Source organism: Haliotis rufescens, unplaced genomic scaffold, assembly GCF_023055435.1.
Source record: "Haliotis rufescens isolate VD_foot unplaced genomic scaffold, xgHalRufe1.0.p SCAF_14, whole genome shotgun sequence".
Lineage (NCBI taxonomy): Eukaryota > Metazoa > Mollusca > Gastropoda > Lepetellida > Haliotidae > Haliotis > Haliotis rufescens.
In genome coordinates, this window is record NW_025963824.1 from 2735698 (window position 1) to 2752238 (window position 16541).

Consider the following 16541-nt stretch of genomic DNA (forward strand, 5'->3'; position numbering starts at 1 on the left):
CATGCGTCATCACTCGCAGGAGCGTACACTGTGTGTGACTCACATCATCATGCGTCATCACTCGCAGGAGTGTACACTGTGTGTGACTCACATCATCATGCGTCATCACTCGCAGGAGTGTACACTGTGTGTGACTCACATCATCATGCGTCATCACTCACAGGAGTGTACTCTGTGTGTGACTCACATCATCATGCGTCATCACTCGCAGGAGTTTACACTGTGTGTGACTCATCGTGTGATGGTGTCAAGGGTGTGTGACTCACTGTGTGATAGTGTCGAGGGTGTAACTCACTGTGTGATAGTGTCGAGGATGTGTAACTCACTGTGTGACAGTGTCAAGGGTGTGTGACTCACTGTGTGATAGTGTCGAGGATGTGTAACTCACTGTGTGATAGTGTCGAGGGTGTGTAACTCACTGTGTGACAGTGTAGAGGATGTGTAACTCACTGTGTGATAGTGTCGAGGGTGTGTAACTCACTGTGTGACAGTGTCAAGGGTGTGTGACTCACTGTGTGATAGTGTCAAGGGTGTGTAACTCACTGTGTGATGGTGTCGAGGGTGTGACTCACTGTGTGATAGTGTCGAGGGTGTGTGACTCACTGTGTGATAGTGTCGAGGGTGTGTGACTCACTGTGTGACAGTGTCAAGGGTGTAACTCACTGTGTGATAGTGTCAAGGGTGTGTGACTCACTGTGTGATAGTGTCGAGGATGTGACTCACTGTGTGATGGTGTTGAGGGTGTGTGACTTACTGTGTGATGGTGTTGAGGGTGTGACTCACTGTGTGATAGTGTAGAGGGTGTGACTCACTGTGTGATAGTATCAAGGGTGTGTAACTCACTGTGTGATGGTGTTGAGGGTGTGTAACTCACTGTGTGATAGTGTAGAGGGTGTGACTCACTGTGATAGTGTCAAGGGTGTGTAACTCACTGTGTGATGGTGTCGAGGGTGTGAATCACTGTGTGATGGTGTAGAGGGTGTGTGACTCACTCTGTAATAGTGTCAAGGTTGTGTGACTCACTGTGTGATAGTGTCAAGGGTGTGTGACTCACTGTGTGATAGTGTCGAGGATGTGTAACTCACTGTGTCATAGTGTCAAGGGTGTGTGACTCACTGTGTGATAGTGTCAAGGGTGTGTGACTCACTGTGTGATGGTGTAGAGGGTGTGTGACTCACTGTGTGATAGTGTCAAGGGTGTGTGACTCACTGTGTGATAGTGTCAAGGGTGTGTAACTCACTGTGTGATAGTGTCAAGGGTGTGTGACTCACTGTGTGATGGTGTCGAGGGTGTGACTCACTGTGTGATGGTGTAGAGGGTGTGTGACTCACTGTGTGATAGTGTCAAGGGTGTGTGACTCACTGTGTGATAGTGTCAAGGGTGTGTGACTCACTGTGTGATGGTGTCGAGGGTGTGACTCACTGTGTGATGGTGTAGAGGGTGTGTGACTCACTGTGTGATAGTGTCAAGGGTGTGTGACTCACTGTGTGATAGTGTCAAGGGTGTGTGACTCACTGTGTGATGGTGTAGAGGGTGTGTAACTCACTGTGTGATAGTGTCAAGGGTGTGTGACTCACTGTGTGATAGTGTCAAGGGTGTGTGACTCACTGTGTGATGGTGTAGAGGGTGTGTGACTCACTGTGTGATAGTGTCAAGGGTGTGTGACTCACTGTGTGATAGTGTCAAGGGTGTGTGACTCACTGTGTGATAGTGTCAAGGGTGTGTAACTCACAGTGTGATAGTGTCAAGGGTGTGTAACTCACTGTGTGATAGTGTCAAGGGTGTGTAACTCACAGTGTGATAGTGTCAAGGGTGTGTAACTCACTGTGTGATAGTGTCAAGGGTGTGTGACTCACTGTGTGATAGTGTCAAGGGTGTGTGACTCACTGTGTGATGGTGTAGAGGGTGTGTGACTCACTGTGTGATAGTGTCAAGGGTGTGTGACTCACTGTGTGATAGTGTCAAGGGTGTGTGACTCACTGTGTGATAGTGTCAAGGGTGTGTAACTCACAGTGTGATAGTGTCAAGGGTGTGTAACTCACTGTGTGATAGTGTCAAGGGTGTGTAACTCACAGTGTGATAGTGTCAAGGGTGTGTAACTCACTGTGTGATAGTGTCAAGGGTGTGTAACTCACAGTGTGATAGTGTCAAGGGTGTGTAACTCACAGTGTGATAGTGTCGAGGATGTGTAACTCACTGTGTGATGCTGTCGAGGGTGTGTGACTCACTGTGTGATAGTGTCGAAGGTGTGTAACTCACAGTGTGATAGTGTCAAGGGTGTGTAACTCACAGTGTGATAGTGTCAAGGGTGTGTGACTCACTGTGTGATAGTGTCAAGGGTGTGTAACTCACAGTGTGATAGTGTCAAGGGTGTGTAACTCACTGTGTGATAGTGTCAAGGGTGTGTAACTCACAGTGTGATAGTGTCAAGGGTGTGTAACTCACAGTGTGATAGTGTCGAGGATGTGTAACTCACTGTGTGATGCTGTCGAGGGTGTGTGACTCACTGTGTGATAGTGTCGAAGGTGTGTAACTCACAGTGTGATAGTGTCAAGGGTGTGTAACTCACAGTGTGATAGTGTCAAGGGTGTGTGACTCACTGTGTGATAGTGTCAAGGGTGTGTAACTCACTGTGTGATAGTGTCGAGGGTGCGGTCCTCCTCCACCTTGTCCTCCAGCCCATGCACCTCTGCTGCTACGTCCTGCAGCAATGACGTCTTCTGGTCCATTGTCGACTGTGAGGCTGCCAACTGATCCCCATACTCCGACTTCCTACACAACACACAATTCCATCTTACACAACACCATCTTACTCAAGCCCTCCTTCCCAGAGAGTACCAACACCAACACAGTGTATATGGTCATGTATTCCTGCTGAGTCAGCAACTTGCTCCATCTTACACCACCCTCCATTGGTTGGTTTTATATGATTATGTCGGATTTACGAGTATGTCGGATAAACGAAATTAAGTAGCACAACGTTTGTGAACGAAAATCTGACAACTAAATGATAGAAAATGATACAAAACGTAATAAAAAATGAAAATCATGTAACCTCTAAAGCTTAAGAACTTTTACGGATTAAAAATACTTTAAAAAGCATAGTCTGGAATGTCGCAAGTTTGAAACTGGTACCGCAAAGCATCAGATAAAGCCGATTGTCGGAGTAATGAGTGTCGGATTAAAGAGACTTGACTGTATTCCTGCTGAGTCAGCAACTTACTTGTGCTGTAGAGATTCACAGGTGGCGTCGTCCAGCTGCAGATTGCTAGGTTTCAGGACACCCTTGTAGTCATCCAGCAGCTTGTCATCAAAGTCAAACGTCACCGCCAACAACTTCTCACTCCTGTAACATGGGGAACAAGAGTTTCACTACTTCTCACTCCTGTAACATGGGGAACAACGGTTTCTCGCTCCTGTAACATGGGGAACAACGGTTTCACAACTTCTCACTCCTGTAACATGGGAAACAAGGGTTTCACTACTTCTCACTCCTGTAACATGGGGAACAAGGGTTTCTCGCTCCTGTAACATGGGGAACAACGGTTTCACAACTTCTCACTCCTGTAACATGGGGAACAAGAGTTTCACTACTTCTCACTCCTGTAACATGGGGAACAAGGGTTTCACAACTTCTCACTCCTGTAACATGGGGAACAAGGGTTTCACTACTTCTCACTCCTGTAACATGGGGAACAACGGTTCCAGTACTTCTCACTCCTGTAACATGGGGAACAAGGGTTTCACTACTTCTCACTCCTGTAACATGGGGAACAAGGGTTTCACTACTTCTCACTCCTGTAACATGGGGAACAAGGGTTTCACTACTTCTCACTCCTGTAACATGGGGAACAAGGGTTTCAGTACTTCTCACTCCTGTAACCATGGTAACATGGGGAACAAGGGTTTCACTACTTCTCACTCCTGTAACATGGGGAACAAGGGTTTCTCACTCCTGTAACATGGGGAACAAGGGTTTCACAACTTCTCACTCCTGTAACATGGGGAACAAGGGTTTCACTACTTCTCACTCATGTTACATGGGGAACAAGGGTTTCACTACTTCTCACTCCTGTAACATGGGGAACAAGGGTTTCACTACTTCTCACTCCTGTAACATGGGGAACAAGGGTTTCACTACTTCTCACTCCTGTAACATGGGGTACAAGGGTTTCACAACTTCTCACTCCTGTAACATGGAGAACAAGGGTTTCTCGCTCCTGTAACATGGGGAACAAGGGTTTCACAACTTTTCACTCCTGTAACATGGGGAACAAGGGTTTCACAACTTCTCACTCCTGTTACATGGGGAACAAGGGTTTCACAACTTCTCACTCCTGTAACATGGGGAACAAGGGTTTCACAACTTCTCACCCCTGTAACATGGGGAACAAGGGTTTCTCACTCCTGTAACATGGGGAACAAGGGTTTCACGACCTCACATGGGGAACAAGCTATAAGGGCTCAGGAGATAACCACAGTAGCATGACTAGGATCCTGGCAGGTCAAGGGTGATAACCCGGCAACTCTGAGGCACTCTTGAGACCAAACACTAACCAGGCCCAGACAAATGCCTACAAAGACAGGCACAGGAACCATGACTGAAGGTCCTCCTGTTTTACCTGTGCCCAACACACTCGGCGTGATGACTCGCTACTCACTTGTACTTGGTGATGAAGTCTGACTGAAGGTCCTCCTGTTTTACCTGTGCCCAACACACTGCATGGGATGACTCGCTACTCACTTGTACTTGGTGATGAAGTCTGACTGAAGGGCCTCATGTTTTACCTGTGCCCAACACACTCGGTGGGATGACTCGCTACTCACTTGTACTTGGTGATGAAGTCTGACTGAAGATCCTCCTGTTTTACCTGTGCCCAACACACTCTGTGGGATGACTCGCTACTCACTTGTACTTGGTGATGAAGTCTGACTGAAGGTCCTCATGTTTTACCTGTGCCCAACACACTCGGTGGGATGACTCGCTACTCACTTGTACTTGGTGATGAAGTCTGACTGAAGGTCCTCATGTTTTACCTGTGCCCAACACACTCGGTGGGATGACTCGCTACTCACTTGTACTTGGTGATGAAGCCTGGCTGAAGGTCCTCCTGTTTTACCTGTGCCCAACACACTCCATGGGATGACTCGCTACTCACTTGTACTTGGTGATAAAGCCTGGCGTGTACTCCGTGGTCGGTTCGATCTTGTTGACGGTATCCTCCATCGTGCGGTGCATGGCCAGGTATTCTTCGCTGGACAGGTTTGTCAGCTTCACAAAGTCCTCAAGGATGAACTTACTGAAACAGTGAGTGAGTGAGTGAGTGAGTGAGTGAGTGACCAGACCAGACAATGCAGTGATTGACATCATGAGTGAGATAGTTGTGTCTTCATTGAGTAAGTTGATGGGTGAGTGAGTGAGCGAGTGAGTTTTGAGGTGATTGGGTGAGTGAGTAGCTGGGTGGCTGTTGAAAGAGTGAGTGATTGAGTGAGTTAGTGAGTGAGTGAGTGAATGAGTGAGTGAGTGAGTGAGTGATTGGGTGAGTGATTGAGTGATTGGAGTGAGTGAGTGATTGTGTGAGTGATTGAGTGATTGGGTGAGTGTGAGTGAGTGATTGGGTGAATAAGTGAGTGATTGGGTAAATGAGTGAGGGATTGGGTAAATGAGTGAGTGAATGAGTGCGTGAGTGAGTGAGTGAATGGGTGGGAGAGTGAGTGAGTGAGTGAGTGAGAGTCTGAGTGAATGAGTGAGTAAGTAAGTAAGTTGATGGGTGAGATGGTGAGTGGTGGGTGGGTTGGTGATTGATTCTGTTCTTGGACGTTTGTCACTTTTGTGAAACCGATGAGCAGAGGAATGGTACTTAGAATCATAACCAGGGATATATGGAAGAGGTGACTCTTCAACCACGAGGCTGGCACCCCCAGGAACAGGAGTAGAAAGACAATGTTTTAACTACGAGACAAACACACCCAGGAGCAGTAGAAAGACAATGTTTTAACTACGAGACTAACACACCCAGGAGCAGTAGAAAGACAATGTTTTAACTACGAGACTAACACACCCAGGAACAGTAGTAGAAAGACAATGTTTTAACTACGAGACTAACACACCCAGGAACAGCAGTAGAAAGACAATGTTTTAACTACGAGACTAACACACCCAGGAGCAGTAGAAAGACAATGTTTTAACTACGAGACTAACACACCCAGGAACAGGAGTAGAAAGACAATGTTTTAACTACAAGACTAAAGAGTGCGGCTGCTGCTGCTGACCTCTGATGGAGAAGAGTCTCCTGCACGGCCTGGTGGGAGTCCAGGAAGGCTGGGAGGGTGGTGCCGAGGTACCCGGTCTGGAACTCTGTGGCGTCCTTCAGTGACACGACGTAGTCATTATGCAGCTTGTGCAGCTTCACTGTGGTCTTGTGGTACCGAGCCCGGGCGTCCTCCAACTTGCTGCCGATCTTACCTGCAGACACAGATCACCATAGTAACAGTATGGTGCCATGCAGTGACACAGATCACCATAGTAACAGTATATGGCCACGCGGTGACAGACACAGATCACCATAGTAACAGTATAGTGCCATGCAGTGACACAGATCACCATAGTAACAGTAGGGTGCCACGCGGTGACAGACACAGATCACCATAGTAACAGTATGGTGCCACGCAGTGACAGACACAGATCACCATGGTAACAGTATGGTGCCACCTGGTGACAGACACAGATCACCATAGTAACAGTATGGTGCCACGCAGTGACAGATGCAGATCACCATAGTAACAGTATGGTGCCACGCGGTGAAAGACACGGATCACCATAGTAACAGTATGGTGCCACGCAGTGACAGACACAGATCACCATAGTAACAGTATGGTGCCATGCGGTGACAGACACAGATCACCATAGTAACAAAATATTGTGCCACGCGGTGACAGACACAGATCACCATAGTAACAGTATGGTGGCACGCAGTGACAGACACAGATCACCATAGTAACAGTATGGTGGCACGCAGTGACAGACACAGATTGCCATGGTAACAGTATGGTGCCACGCAGTGACAAACACAGATCACCATAGTAACAGTATGGTGCCACGCAGTGACAGACACAGATCACCATAGTAACAGTATGGTGCCATGCGGTGACAGACAAAGATCACCATAGTAACAGTATGGTGCCACGCAGTGACAGACACAGATCACCATAGTAACAGTATGGTGCCACACAGTGACGGACACAGATCACCATGGTAACAGTATGGTGCCACGCAGTGACAGACACAGATCACCATAGTAACAGTATGGTGCCACACAGTGACGGACACAGATCACCATGGTAACAGTATGGTGCCACGCAGTGACAGACACAGATCACCATAGTAACAGTATGGTGACAGACACAGATCCGTGGAAGGAGGTGCTGTGTTGTGAGTAGGGTGGTATGGAATGTTTCACAGTAATCCAGCCAGACCCTGTCAGGGTCACCTAAACTATGCTCCACATAAATATTACAGTCATCCGGTATCGCATGTCCCCCGCCAATATGACATGTCCGATTGTGTGCAAGGTATTAGCCCTCCAGAAATGCACACTACCGTCATTTTCCGTCTAAGTCAAAGTCATTGCTATATAAAACAACATATTATTTAAAAATCACAAACTAGCAAAAGGCACTAGTTTACCACTAGACCTATCTACGTAACAAGTTTGGTGAAGAATTATTGTATGATTTTCAAGAGCTGCTCCGGAAAGGAGTACTACCGCCATTTTCAGTCTAATAATTTCTTAAAAAATCCAAAACTTTCAAAAGGCACCAATTCACCACTAGACCTATGTGCCAAGTTTGATTAAGATATCTGTCATGGTCTTTTAGTTCTGCTCCGGAACTCGCCTCCAGTGTCGGGCCTACCTTTCGTCTGTATGTCCATGTACTTGGCTCGCTCCTGCTTCAACTTCTCGGACATGCGGATGTATTCGGACTTGTTTCCCTGCACGTTCTCCTGCATCTGCAACAGACAGAGAAGAAGAAGACGTTCTTAAAAGCAGTGTACTAAGATGCGTGTACGATCCTCGGGAATATAATGAAAACATTTGTCATTTGATTTTACATTTCTTTACATTGTATTCAAATGCAAAATAAATTGTGAACACACAATGCCATTTTGAAAGTGGTCAAATGTTACAAATTGGGGTATATTTTGGATAACACTTTCTTTGTAAAGTACAGATTCTCATACTTTTTGGGGTTGAGTCCTGTCTGGGATTTGAACCCACACTGCCAGAGTGAGGCACCTAATCGCCAGCACACTAAGTCAGCATACTTACCCACTCAGCCACCGAGACTTCCACAAAATGAAAGTCGGGCAACTGGTAGTCTAGATCACGCACTTTGTGTACCCCTCTGACAAGTGTAAATTGGCACGCCTCCAATGGCGGACATGACTACCAGTTGTCGGATTTTGTGGAAGCCTCGGTGGCTGAGTGGGTTAGATCGCTAACTTTGTGTATTCGACATAATAAGCACCCAGCTCTAATAAGTGCCCACGGCAATATTTGCTAATATATTGGCTAGTGAACAATCCCAATTGGCACCCTTTCCGATTGATCAATGGACTTTTTTTTCGCAAATAATACGCACTCGTGTGTTATATGCACCCTTAATTATGGGCAATTAAATTCTGGAAAAATCAGCATAAACCAAGAAATTTATCTTTCAACTCTGTTTTTGTTCACCAAAATAATATTCTAATAAGAGCCCCTATTTCTAACTTTGAGAGCGCCTTGGGCGCTTATTACGTCGAATGCGGTATCCCAAATATAACATTTGTTGCAAAATGAATTGGCAGCGAGAAACATTCATATTACAATCTTAACAGAAGTTGTATTTATAAAATCCCAGGGATATTATATAAAATCTAACCTTATTGAAGTCAGAGTCGAGTCTGTTCCTCTCCTCCAGGTACTGTTTGCGTACAGCCTTCTTCTCACTGATGACAGAGTTGAGAGTGTCGAGGGTGCGTGTGGACAGAGTGTCTGCGTTCTGCCGTAGCCGCAGCACCACATTCTCCGTCTCCTTCACTATAGTGTTTATTGCCTGCAACAGGAGGTGAGGTGAGGTGAGGTGAGGTGAGGTGAGGTGAGGTGAGGTGAGGTGAAATTGGGTTTAACGTCGTGTCTTAGATTAGTGCTCTTATATAGCGACGTGCATGCACGTGTGTGGCTGCTTGTACTAGTCCGGACTGATGCCGATTTATAGTGCTAGCCCACTGAGATACCATGCCGCAGTTAAACATGAATACCCCACTCAGACACAGTATACTGATTCCAAGCCTACCAGTCCTTGTTTTAGCCCCTTAATTCCGAGCACGAGACAGGGTAACACCAAGTACAATCTTTTAATGTCTTTTGGTATGACGCGGCCGGGGATCGAACCCCGGACCTTCCACTCTCTGGGCGGATGCTCTTCCACTAGACCACGGAGGCGGTCTCCCGCAACAGGAGACACACACAGTCTACATGTATGGTCTGAAGATTGGTCAGGAAACTAAAGGATGAAATACTTCACTCTTTCAACACCAGTCAGGCGAATGCTCTACCACTAGACCACGGAGGCGGTCCCCCGCAACAGGAGACAGACACAGTCTACATGTATGGTCTGAACATCGGTCAGGAAACTAAAGGATGAATTACTTCACTCTTTCAACACCAGTCAACCGGACGCCAATTGTAAAGATTTCATAACATAAACTAACTATTTATTTTTATTTTCATTGTTTACGCAATCAGAAAATTATTTAAAAAATAGCATTTTATATTATCTGACAACACCCGTTTCCCAATGACAGAGGCTATCTCAGTAACATGTATGTTTGTTTGTTTGTTTGGTGTTTAACAGCGCACTCAGCAATATTTCAACTATATGATGGCAGTCTGTAAATAATCATGTATTGACCAAACAATCCAGTGATTGACAACATGAGCATCATACCACGCATTTGAGATACGATGACATGCGAGCCTGATCATCCAATCCCGCTAATCGCCTCTTAAATGTTTTTTATGATTATGAAAACATGAAACGCCAGAAACACTGCTTGATTAGCCTATCAAATGCCACCTAAACACTTGAAATATATTTATAACATTTTTATTTTGAGACCTCTAAAACTGATTATTATAACCATTAGATTTACAACAGGGGGACCTTGACTCTGATCCCGAATGGTGAACACAGACGCGGGCCGGCAAGCAGATAACCTGCATTGTTAGGTGGTTATTGGCTCGTGGGTGTTGTACAACCATAAAACATGGTCACTGTTGAAGTGAACACAGACGCGGGCCGGCAAGCAGATAACCTGCATTGTTAGGTGGTTATTGGCTCGTGGGTGTTGTACAACCATAAAACATGGTCACTGTTGAAGTGAACACAGACGCGGGCCGGCAAGCAGATAACCTGCATTGTTAGGTGGTTATTGGCTCGTGGGTGTTGTACAACCATAAAACATGGTCACTGTTGAAGTGAACACAGACGCGGGCCGGCAAGCAGATAACCTGCATTGTTAGGTGGTTATTGGCTCGTGGGTGTTGTACAACCATAAAACATGGTCACTGTTGAAGTGAACACAGACGCGGGCCGGCAAGCAGATAACCTGCATTGTTAGGTGGTTATTGGCTCGTGGGTGTTGTACAACCATAAAACATGGTCACTGTTGAAGTGAACACAGACGCGGGCCGGCAAGCAGATAACCTGCATTGTTAGGTGGTTATTGGCTCGTGGGTGTTGTACAACCATAAAACATGGTCACTGTTGAAGTGAACACAGACGCGGGCCGGCAAGCAGATAACCTGCATTGTTGGGTGGTTATTGGCTCGTGGGTGTTGTACAACCATAAAACATGGTCACTGTTGAGGTGAACACAGACGCGGGCCGGCAAGCAGATAACCTGCATTGTTAGGTGGTTATTGGCTCGTGGGTGTTGTACAACCATAAAACATGGTCACTGTTGAAGTGAACACAGACGCGGGCCGGCAAGCAGATAACCTGCATTGTTAGGTGGTTATTGGCTCGTGGGTGTTGTACAACCATAAAACATGGTCACTGTTGAAGTGAACACAGACGCGGGCCGGCAAGCAGATAACCTGCATTGTTGGGTGGTTATTGGCTCGTGGGTGTTGTACAACCATAAAACATGGTCACTGTTGAAGTGAACACAGACGCGGGCCGGCAAGCAGATAACCTGCATTGTTGGGTGGTTATTGGCTCGTGGGTGTTGTACAACCATAAAACATGGTCACTGTTGAGGTGAACACAGACGCGGGCCGGCAAGCAGATAACCTGCATAGTTGGGTGGTTATTGGCTCGTGGGTGTTGTACAACCATAAAACATGGTCACTGTTGAAGTGAACACAGACGCGGGCCGGCAAGCAGATAACCTGCATAGTTGGGTGGTTATTGGCTCGTGGGTGTTGTACAACCATAAAACATGGTCACTGTTGAAGTGAACACAGACGCGGGCCGGCAAGCAGATAACCTGCATTGTTGGGTGGTTATTGGCTCGTGGGTGTTGTACAACCATAAAACATGGTCACTGTTGAAGTGAACACAGACGCGGGCCGGCAAGCAGATAACCTGCATTGTTGGGTGGTTATTGGCTCGTGGGTGTTGTACAACCATAAAACATGGTCACTGTTGAAGTGAACACAGACGCGGGCCGGCAAGCAGATAACCTGCATTGTTGGGTGGTTATTGGCTCGTGGGTGTTGTACAACCATAAAACATGGTCACTGTTGAAGTGAACACAGACGCGGGCCGGCAAGCAGATAACCTGCATTGTTAGGTGGTTATTGGCTCGTGGGTGTTGTACAACCATAAAACATGGTCACTGTTGAAGTGAACACAGACGCGGGCCGGCAAGCAGATAACCTGCATTGTTGGGTGGTTATTGGCTCGTGGGTGTTGTACAACCATAAAACATGGTCACTGTTGAAGTGAACACAGACGCGGGCCGGCAAGCAGATAACCTGCATTGTTGGGTGGTTATTGGCTCGTGGGTGTTGTACAACCATAAAACATGGTCACTGTTGAAGTGAACACAGACGCGGGCCGGCAAGCAGATAACCTGCATTGTTAGGTGGTTATTGGCTCGTGGGTGTTGTACAACCATAAAACATGGTCACTGTTGAAGTGAACACAGACGCGGGCCGGCAAGCAGATAACCTGCATTGTTAGGTGGTTATTGGCTCGTGGGTGTTGTACAACCATAAAACATGGTCACTGTTGAAGTGAACACAGACGCGGGCCGGCAAGCAGATAACCTGCATAGTTGGGTGGTTATTGGCTCGTGGGTGTTGTACAACCATAAAACATGGTCACTGTTGAAGTGAACACAGACGCGGGCCGGCAAGCAGATAACCTGCATAGTTGGGTGGTTATTGGCTCGTGGGTGTTGTACAACCATAAAACATGGTCACTGTTGAAGTGAACACAGACGAAGGCCGGCAAGCAGATAACCTGCATTGTTAGGTGGTTATTGGCTCGTGGGTGTTGTACAACCATAAAACATGGTCACTGTTGAAGTGAACACAGACGCGGGCCGGCAAGCAGATAACCTGCATTGTTGGGTGGTTATTGGCTCGTGGGTGTTGTACAACCATAAAACATGGTCACTGTTGAAGTGAACACAGACGCGGGCCGGCAAGCAGATAACCTGCATTGTTAGGTGGTTATTGGCTCGTGGGTGTTGTACAACCATAAAACATGGTCACTGTTGAAGTGAACACAGACGCGGGCCGGCAAGCAGATAACCTGCATTGTTGGGTGGTTATTGGCTCGTGGGTGTTGTACAACCATAAAACATGGTCACTGTTGAAGTGAACACAGACGCGGGCCGGCAAGCAGATAACCTGCATTGTTGGGTGGTTATTGGCTCGTGGGTGTTGTACAACCATAAAACATGGTCACTGTTGAAGTGAACACAGACGCGGGCCGGCAAGCAGATAACCTGAATTGTTGGGTGGTTATTGGCTCGTGGGTGTTGTACAACCATAAAACATGGTCACTGTTGAAGTGAACACAGACGCGGGCCGGCAAGCAGATAACCTGCATAGTTGGGTGGTTATTGGCTCGTGGGTGTTGTACAACCATAAAACATGGTCACTGTTGAAGTGAACACAGACGCGGGCCGGCAAGCAGATAACCTGCATAGTTGGGTGGTTATTGGCTCGTGGGTGTTGTACAACCATAAAACATGGTCACTGTTGAAGTGAACACAGACGCGGGCCGGCAAGCAGATAACCTGCATTGTTGGGTGGTTATTGGCTCGTGGGTGTTGTACAACCATAAAACATGGTCACTGTTGAAGTGAACACAGACGCGGGCCGGCAAGCAGATAACCTGCATTGTTGGGTGGTTATTGGCTCGTGGGTGTTGTACAACCATAAAACATGGTCACTGTTGAAGTGAACACAGACGCGGGCCGGCAAGCAGATAACCTGCATTGTTGGGTGGTTATTGGCTCGTGGGTGTTGTACAACCATAAAACATGGTCACTGTTGAAGTGAACACAGACGCGGGCCGGCAAGCAGATAACCTGAATTGTTGGGTGGTTATTGGCTCGTGGGTGTTGTACAACCATAAAACATGGTCACTGTTGAAGTGAACACAGACGCGGGCCGGCAAGCAGATAACCTGAATTGTTGGGTGGTTATTGGCTCGTGGGTGTTGTACAACCATAAAACATGGTCACTGTTGAAGTGAACACAGACGCGGGCCGGCAAGCAGATAACCTGAATTGTTGGGTGGTTATTGGCTCGTGGGTGTTGTACAACCATAAAACATGGTCACTGTTGAAGTGAACACAGACGCGGGCCGGCAAGCAGATAACCTGAATTGTTGGGTGGTTATTGGCTCGTGGGTGTTGTACAACCATAAAACATGGTCACTGTTGAAGTGAACACAGACGCGGGCCGGCAAGCAGATAACCTGAATTGTTGGGTGGTTATTGGCTCGTGGGTGTTGTACAACCATAAAACATGGTCACTGTTGAAGTGAACACAGACGCGGGACGGCAAGCAGATAACCTGCATTGTTGGGTGGTTATTGGCTCGTGGGTGTTGTACAACCATAAAACATGGTCACTGTTGAAGTGAACACAGACGCGGGCCGGCAAGCAGATAACCTGCATTGTTGGGTGGTTATTGGCTCGTGGGTGTTGTACAACCATAAAACATGGTCACTGTTGAAGTGAACACAGACGCGGGCCGGCAAGCAGATAACCTGCATTGTTGGGTGGTTATTGGCTCGTGGGTGTTGTACAACCATAAAACATGGTCACTGTTGAAGTGAACTCAGACGCGGGCCGGCAAGCAGATAACCTGCATTGTTGGGTGGTTATTGGCTCGTGGGTGTTGTACAACCATAAAACATGGACACTGTTGAAGTGAACACAGACGCGGGCCGGCAAGCAGATAACCTGCATTGTTGGGTGGTTATTGGCTGGTGGGTGTTGTACAACCATAAAACATGGTCACTGTTGAAGTGAACACAGACGCGGGCCGGCAAGCAGATAACCTGCATTGTTGGGTGGTTATTGGCTCGTGGGTGTTGTACAACCATAAAACATGGTCACTGTTGAAGTGAACACAGACGCGGGCCGGCAAGCAGATAACCTGCATTGTTGGGTGGTTATTGGCTCGTGGGTGTTGTACAACCATAAAACATGGTCACTGTTGAAGTGAACACAGACGCGGGCCGGCAAGCAGATAACCTGCATAGTTGGGTGGTTATTGGCTCGTGGGTGTTGTACAACCATAAAACATGGTCACTGTTGAAGTGACAATTTTGACCTATTACTCTACATTGCCCTATGTTTATCAGGCGCCGTAAAGGAACAGTTTGTCCTTGACCCTCCCCATAAATCCTTGTCATTGTGTGTCACAGTGTCTCACACACATCACACTCTGTCTCACACACATCACGCTCTGTCTCACACACAACACACTCTGTCTCACACACATCACGCTCTGTCTCACACACAACACTCTGTCTCACACACAACACGCTCTGTCTCACACACATCACACTCTGTCTCACACACAACACACTGTCTCACACACAACACACTCTGTCTCACACACATCACACTCTGTCTCACACACAACACTCTGTCTCACACACATCACGCTCTGTCTCACACACATCACACTGTCTCACACAAATCACGCTCTGTCTCACACACATCACGCTGTCTCACACACATCACACTCTGTCTCACACACATCACTCTCTGTCTCACACACATCACACTGTCTCACACACATCACGCTCTGTCTCACACACATCACACTCTGTCTCACACACATCACACTCTGTCTCACACACAACACACTCTGTCTCACACACATCACAGTCTGTCTCACACACATCACACTCTGTCTCACACACATCACACTCTGTCTCACACACAACACACTCTGTCTCACACCCAACACACTGTCTCACACACATCACGCTCTGTCTCACACACATGACACTGTCTCACACACATCACACTCTGTCTCACACACATCACACTGTCTCACACACATCACGCTCTGTCTCACACACATCACGCTCTGTCTCACACACATCACACTCACACAACACACTCTGTCTCACACAAATCACGCTCTGTCTCACACACATCACACTCTGTCTCACACACATCACACTCTGTCTCACACACAACACACTCTGTCTCACACACAACACACTCTGTCTCACACACATCACACTCTGTCTCACACACATCACACTCTGTCTCACACACAACACACTCTGTCTCACACACAACACAGTCTCATACACATTTCTCACAGTCTCCCGTATTACATACACTGACACACAGTTAGGCAGAACACCCAGGCTGTACACAGACACTCAGGCTCTTCCAATAGTCTCCCCTATTACATACACTGACACACAGTTAGGCAGAACACCCAGGCTGTACACAGACACTCAGGCTCTTCCAATAGTCTCCCCTATTACATACACTGACACACAGTTAGGCAGAACACCCAGGCTGTACACAGACACTCAGGCTCTTCCAATAGTCTCCCCTATTACATACACTGACACACAGTTAGGCAGAACACCCAGGCTGTACACAGACACTCAGGCTCTTCCAATAGTCTCCCCTATTACATACACTGACACACAGTTAGGCAGAACACCCAGGCTGTACACAGACACTCAGGCTCTTCCAATAGTCTCCCCTATTACATACACTGACACACAGTTAGGCAGAACACCCAGGCTGTACACAGACACTCAGGCTCTTCCAATAGTCTCCCCTATTACATACACTGACACACAGTTAGGCAGAACACCCAGGCTGTACACAGACACTCAGGCTCTTCCAATAGTCTCCCCTATTACATACACTGACACACAGTTAGGCAGAACACCCAGGCTGTACACAGACACTCAGGCTCTTCCAATAGTCTCCCCTATTACATACACTGACACACAGTTAGGCAGAACACCCAGGCTGTACACAG

The 16541-nt window shown here is 47.3% G+C and overlaps 1 protein-coding gene across 1 annotated transcript in view; it reads right to left on the bottom strand.

Moving 5' to 3' along the window:
• LOC124120991 (tyrosine-protein kinase Fer-like) overlaps positions 1-16541 on the bottom strand; it is a 50608-nt gene that overhangs the window by 20391 nt on the left and 13676 nt on the right. The window contains exons 3-8 of the mRNA XM_048395637.1: positions 8926-9099; positions 7915-8011; positions 6274-6466; positions 5160-5300; positions 3224-3346; positions 2632-2772 (exon numbers count right to left, since the gene is read on the bottom strand). Of these exons, the coding sequence (XP_048251594.1) occupies positions 2632-2772; positions 3224-3346; positions 5160-5300; positions 6274-6466; positions 7915-8011; positions 8926-9099 (869 nt within the window). The remainder of the gene's footprint in view (positions 1-2631; positions 2773-3223; positions 3347-5159; positions 5301-6273; positions 6467-7914; positions 8012-8925; positions 9100-16541) is intronic.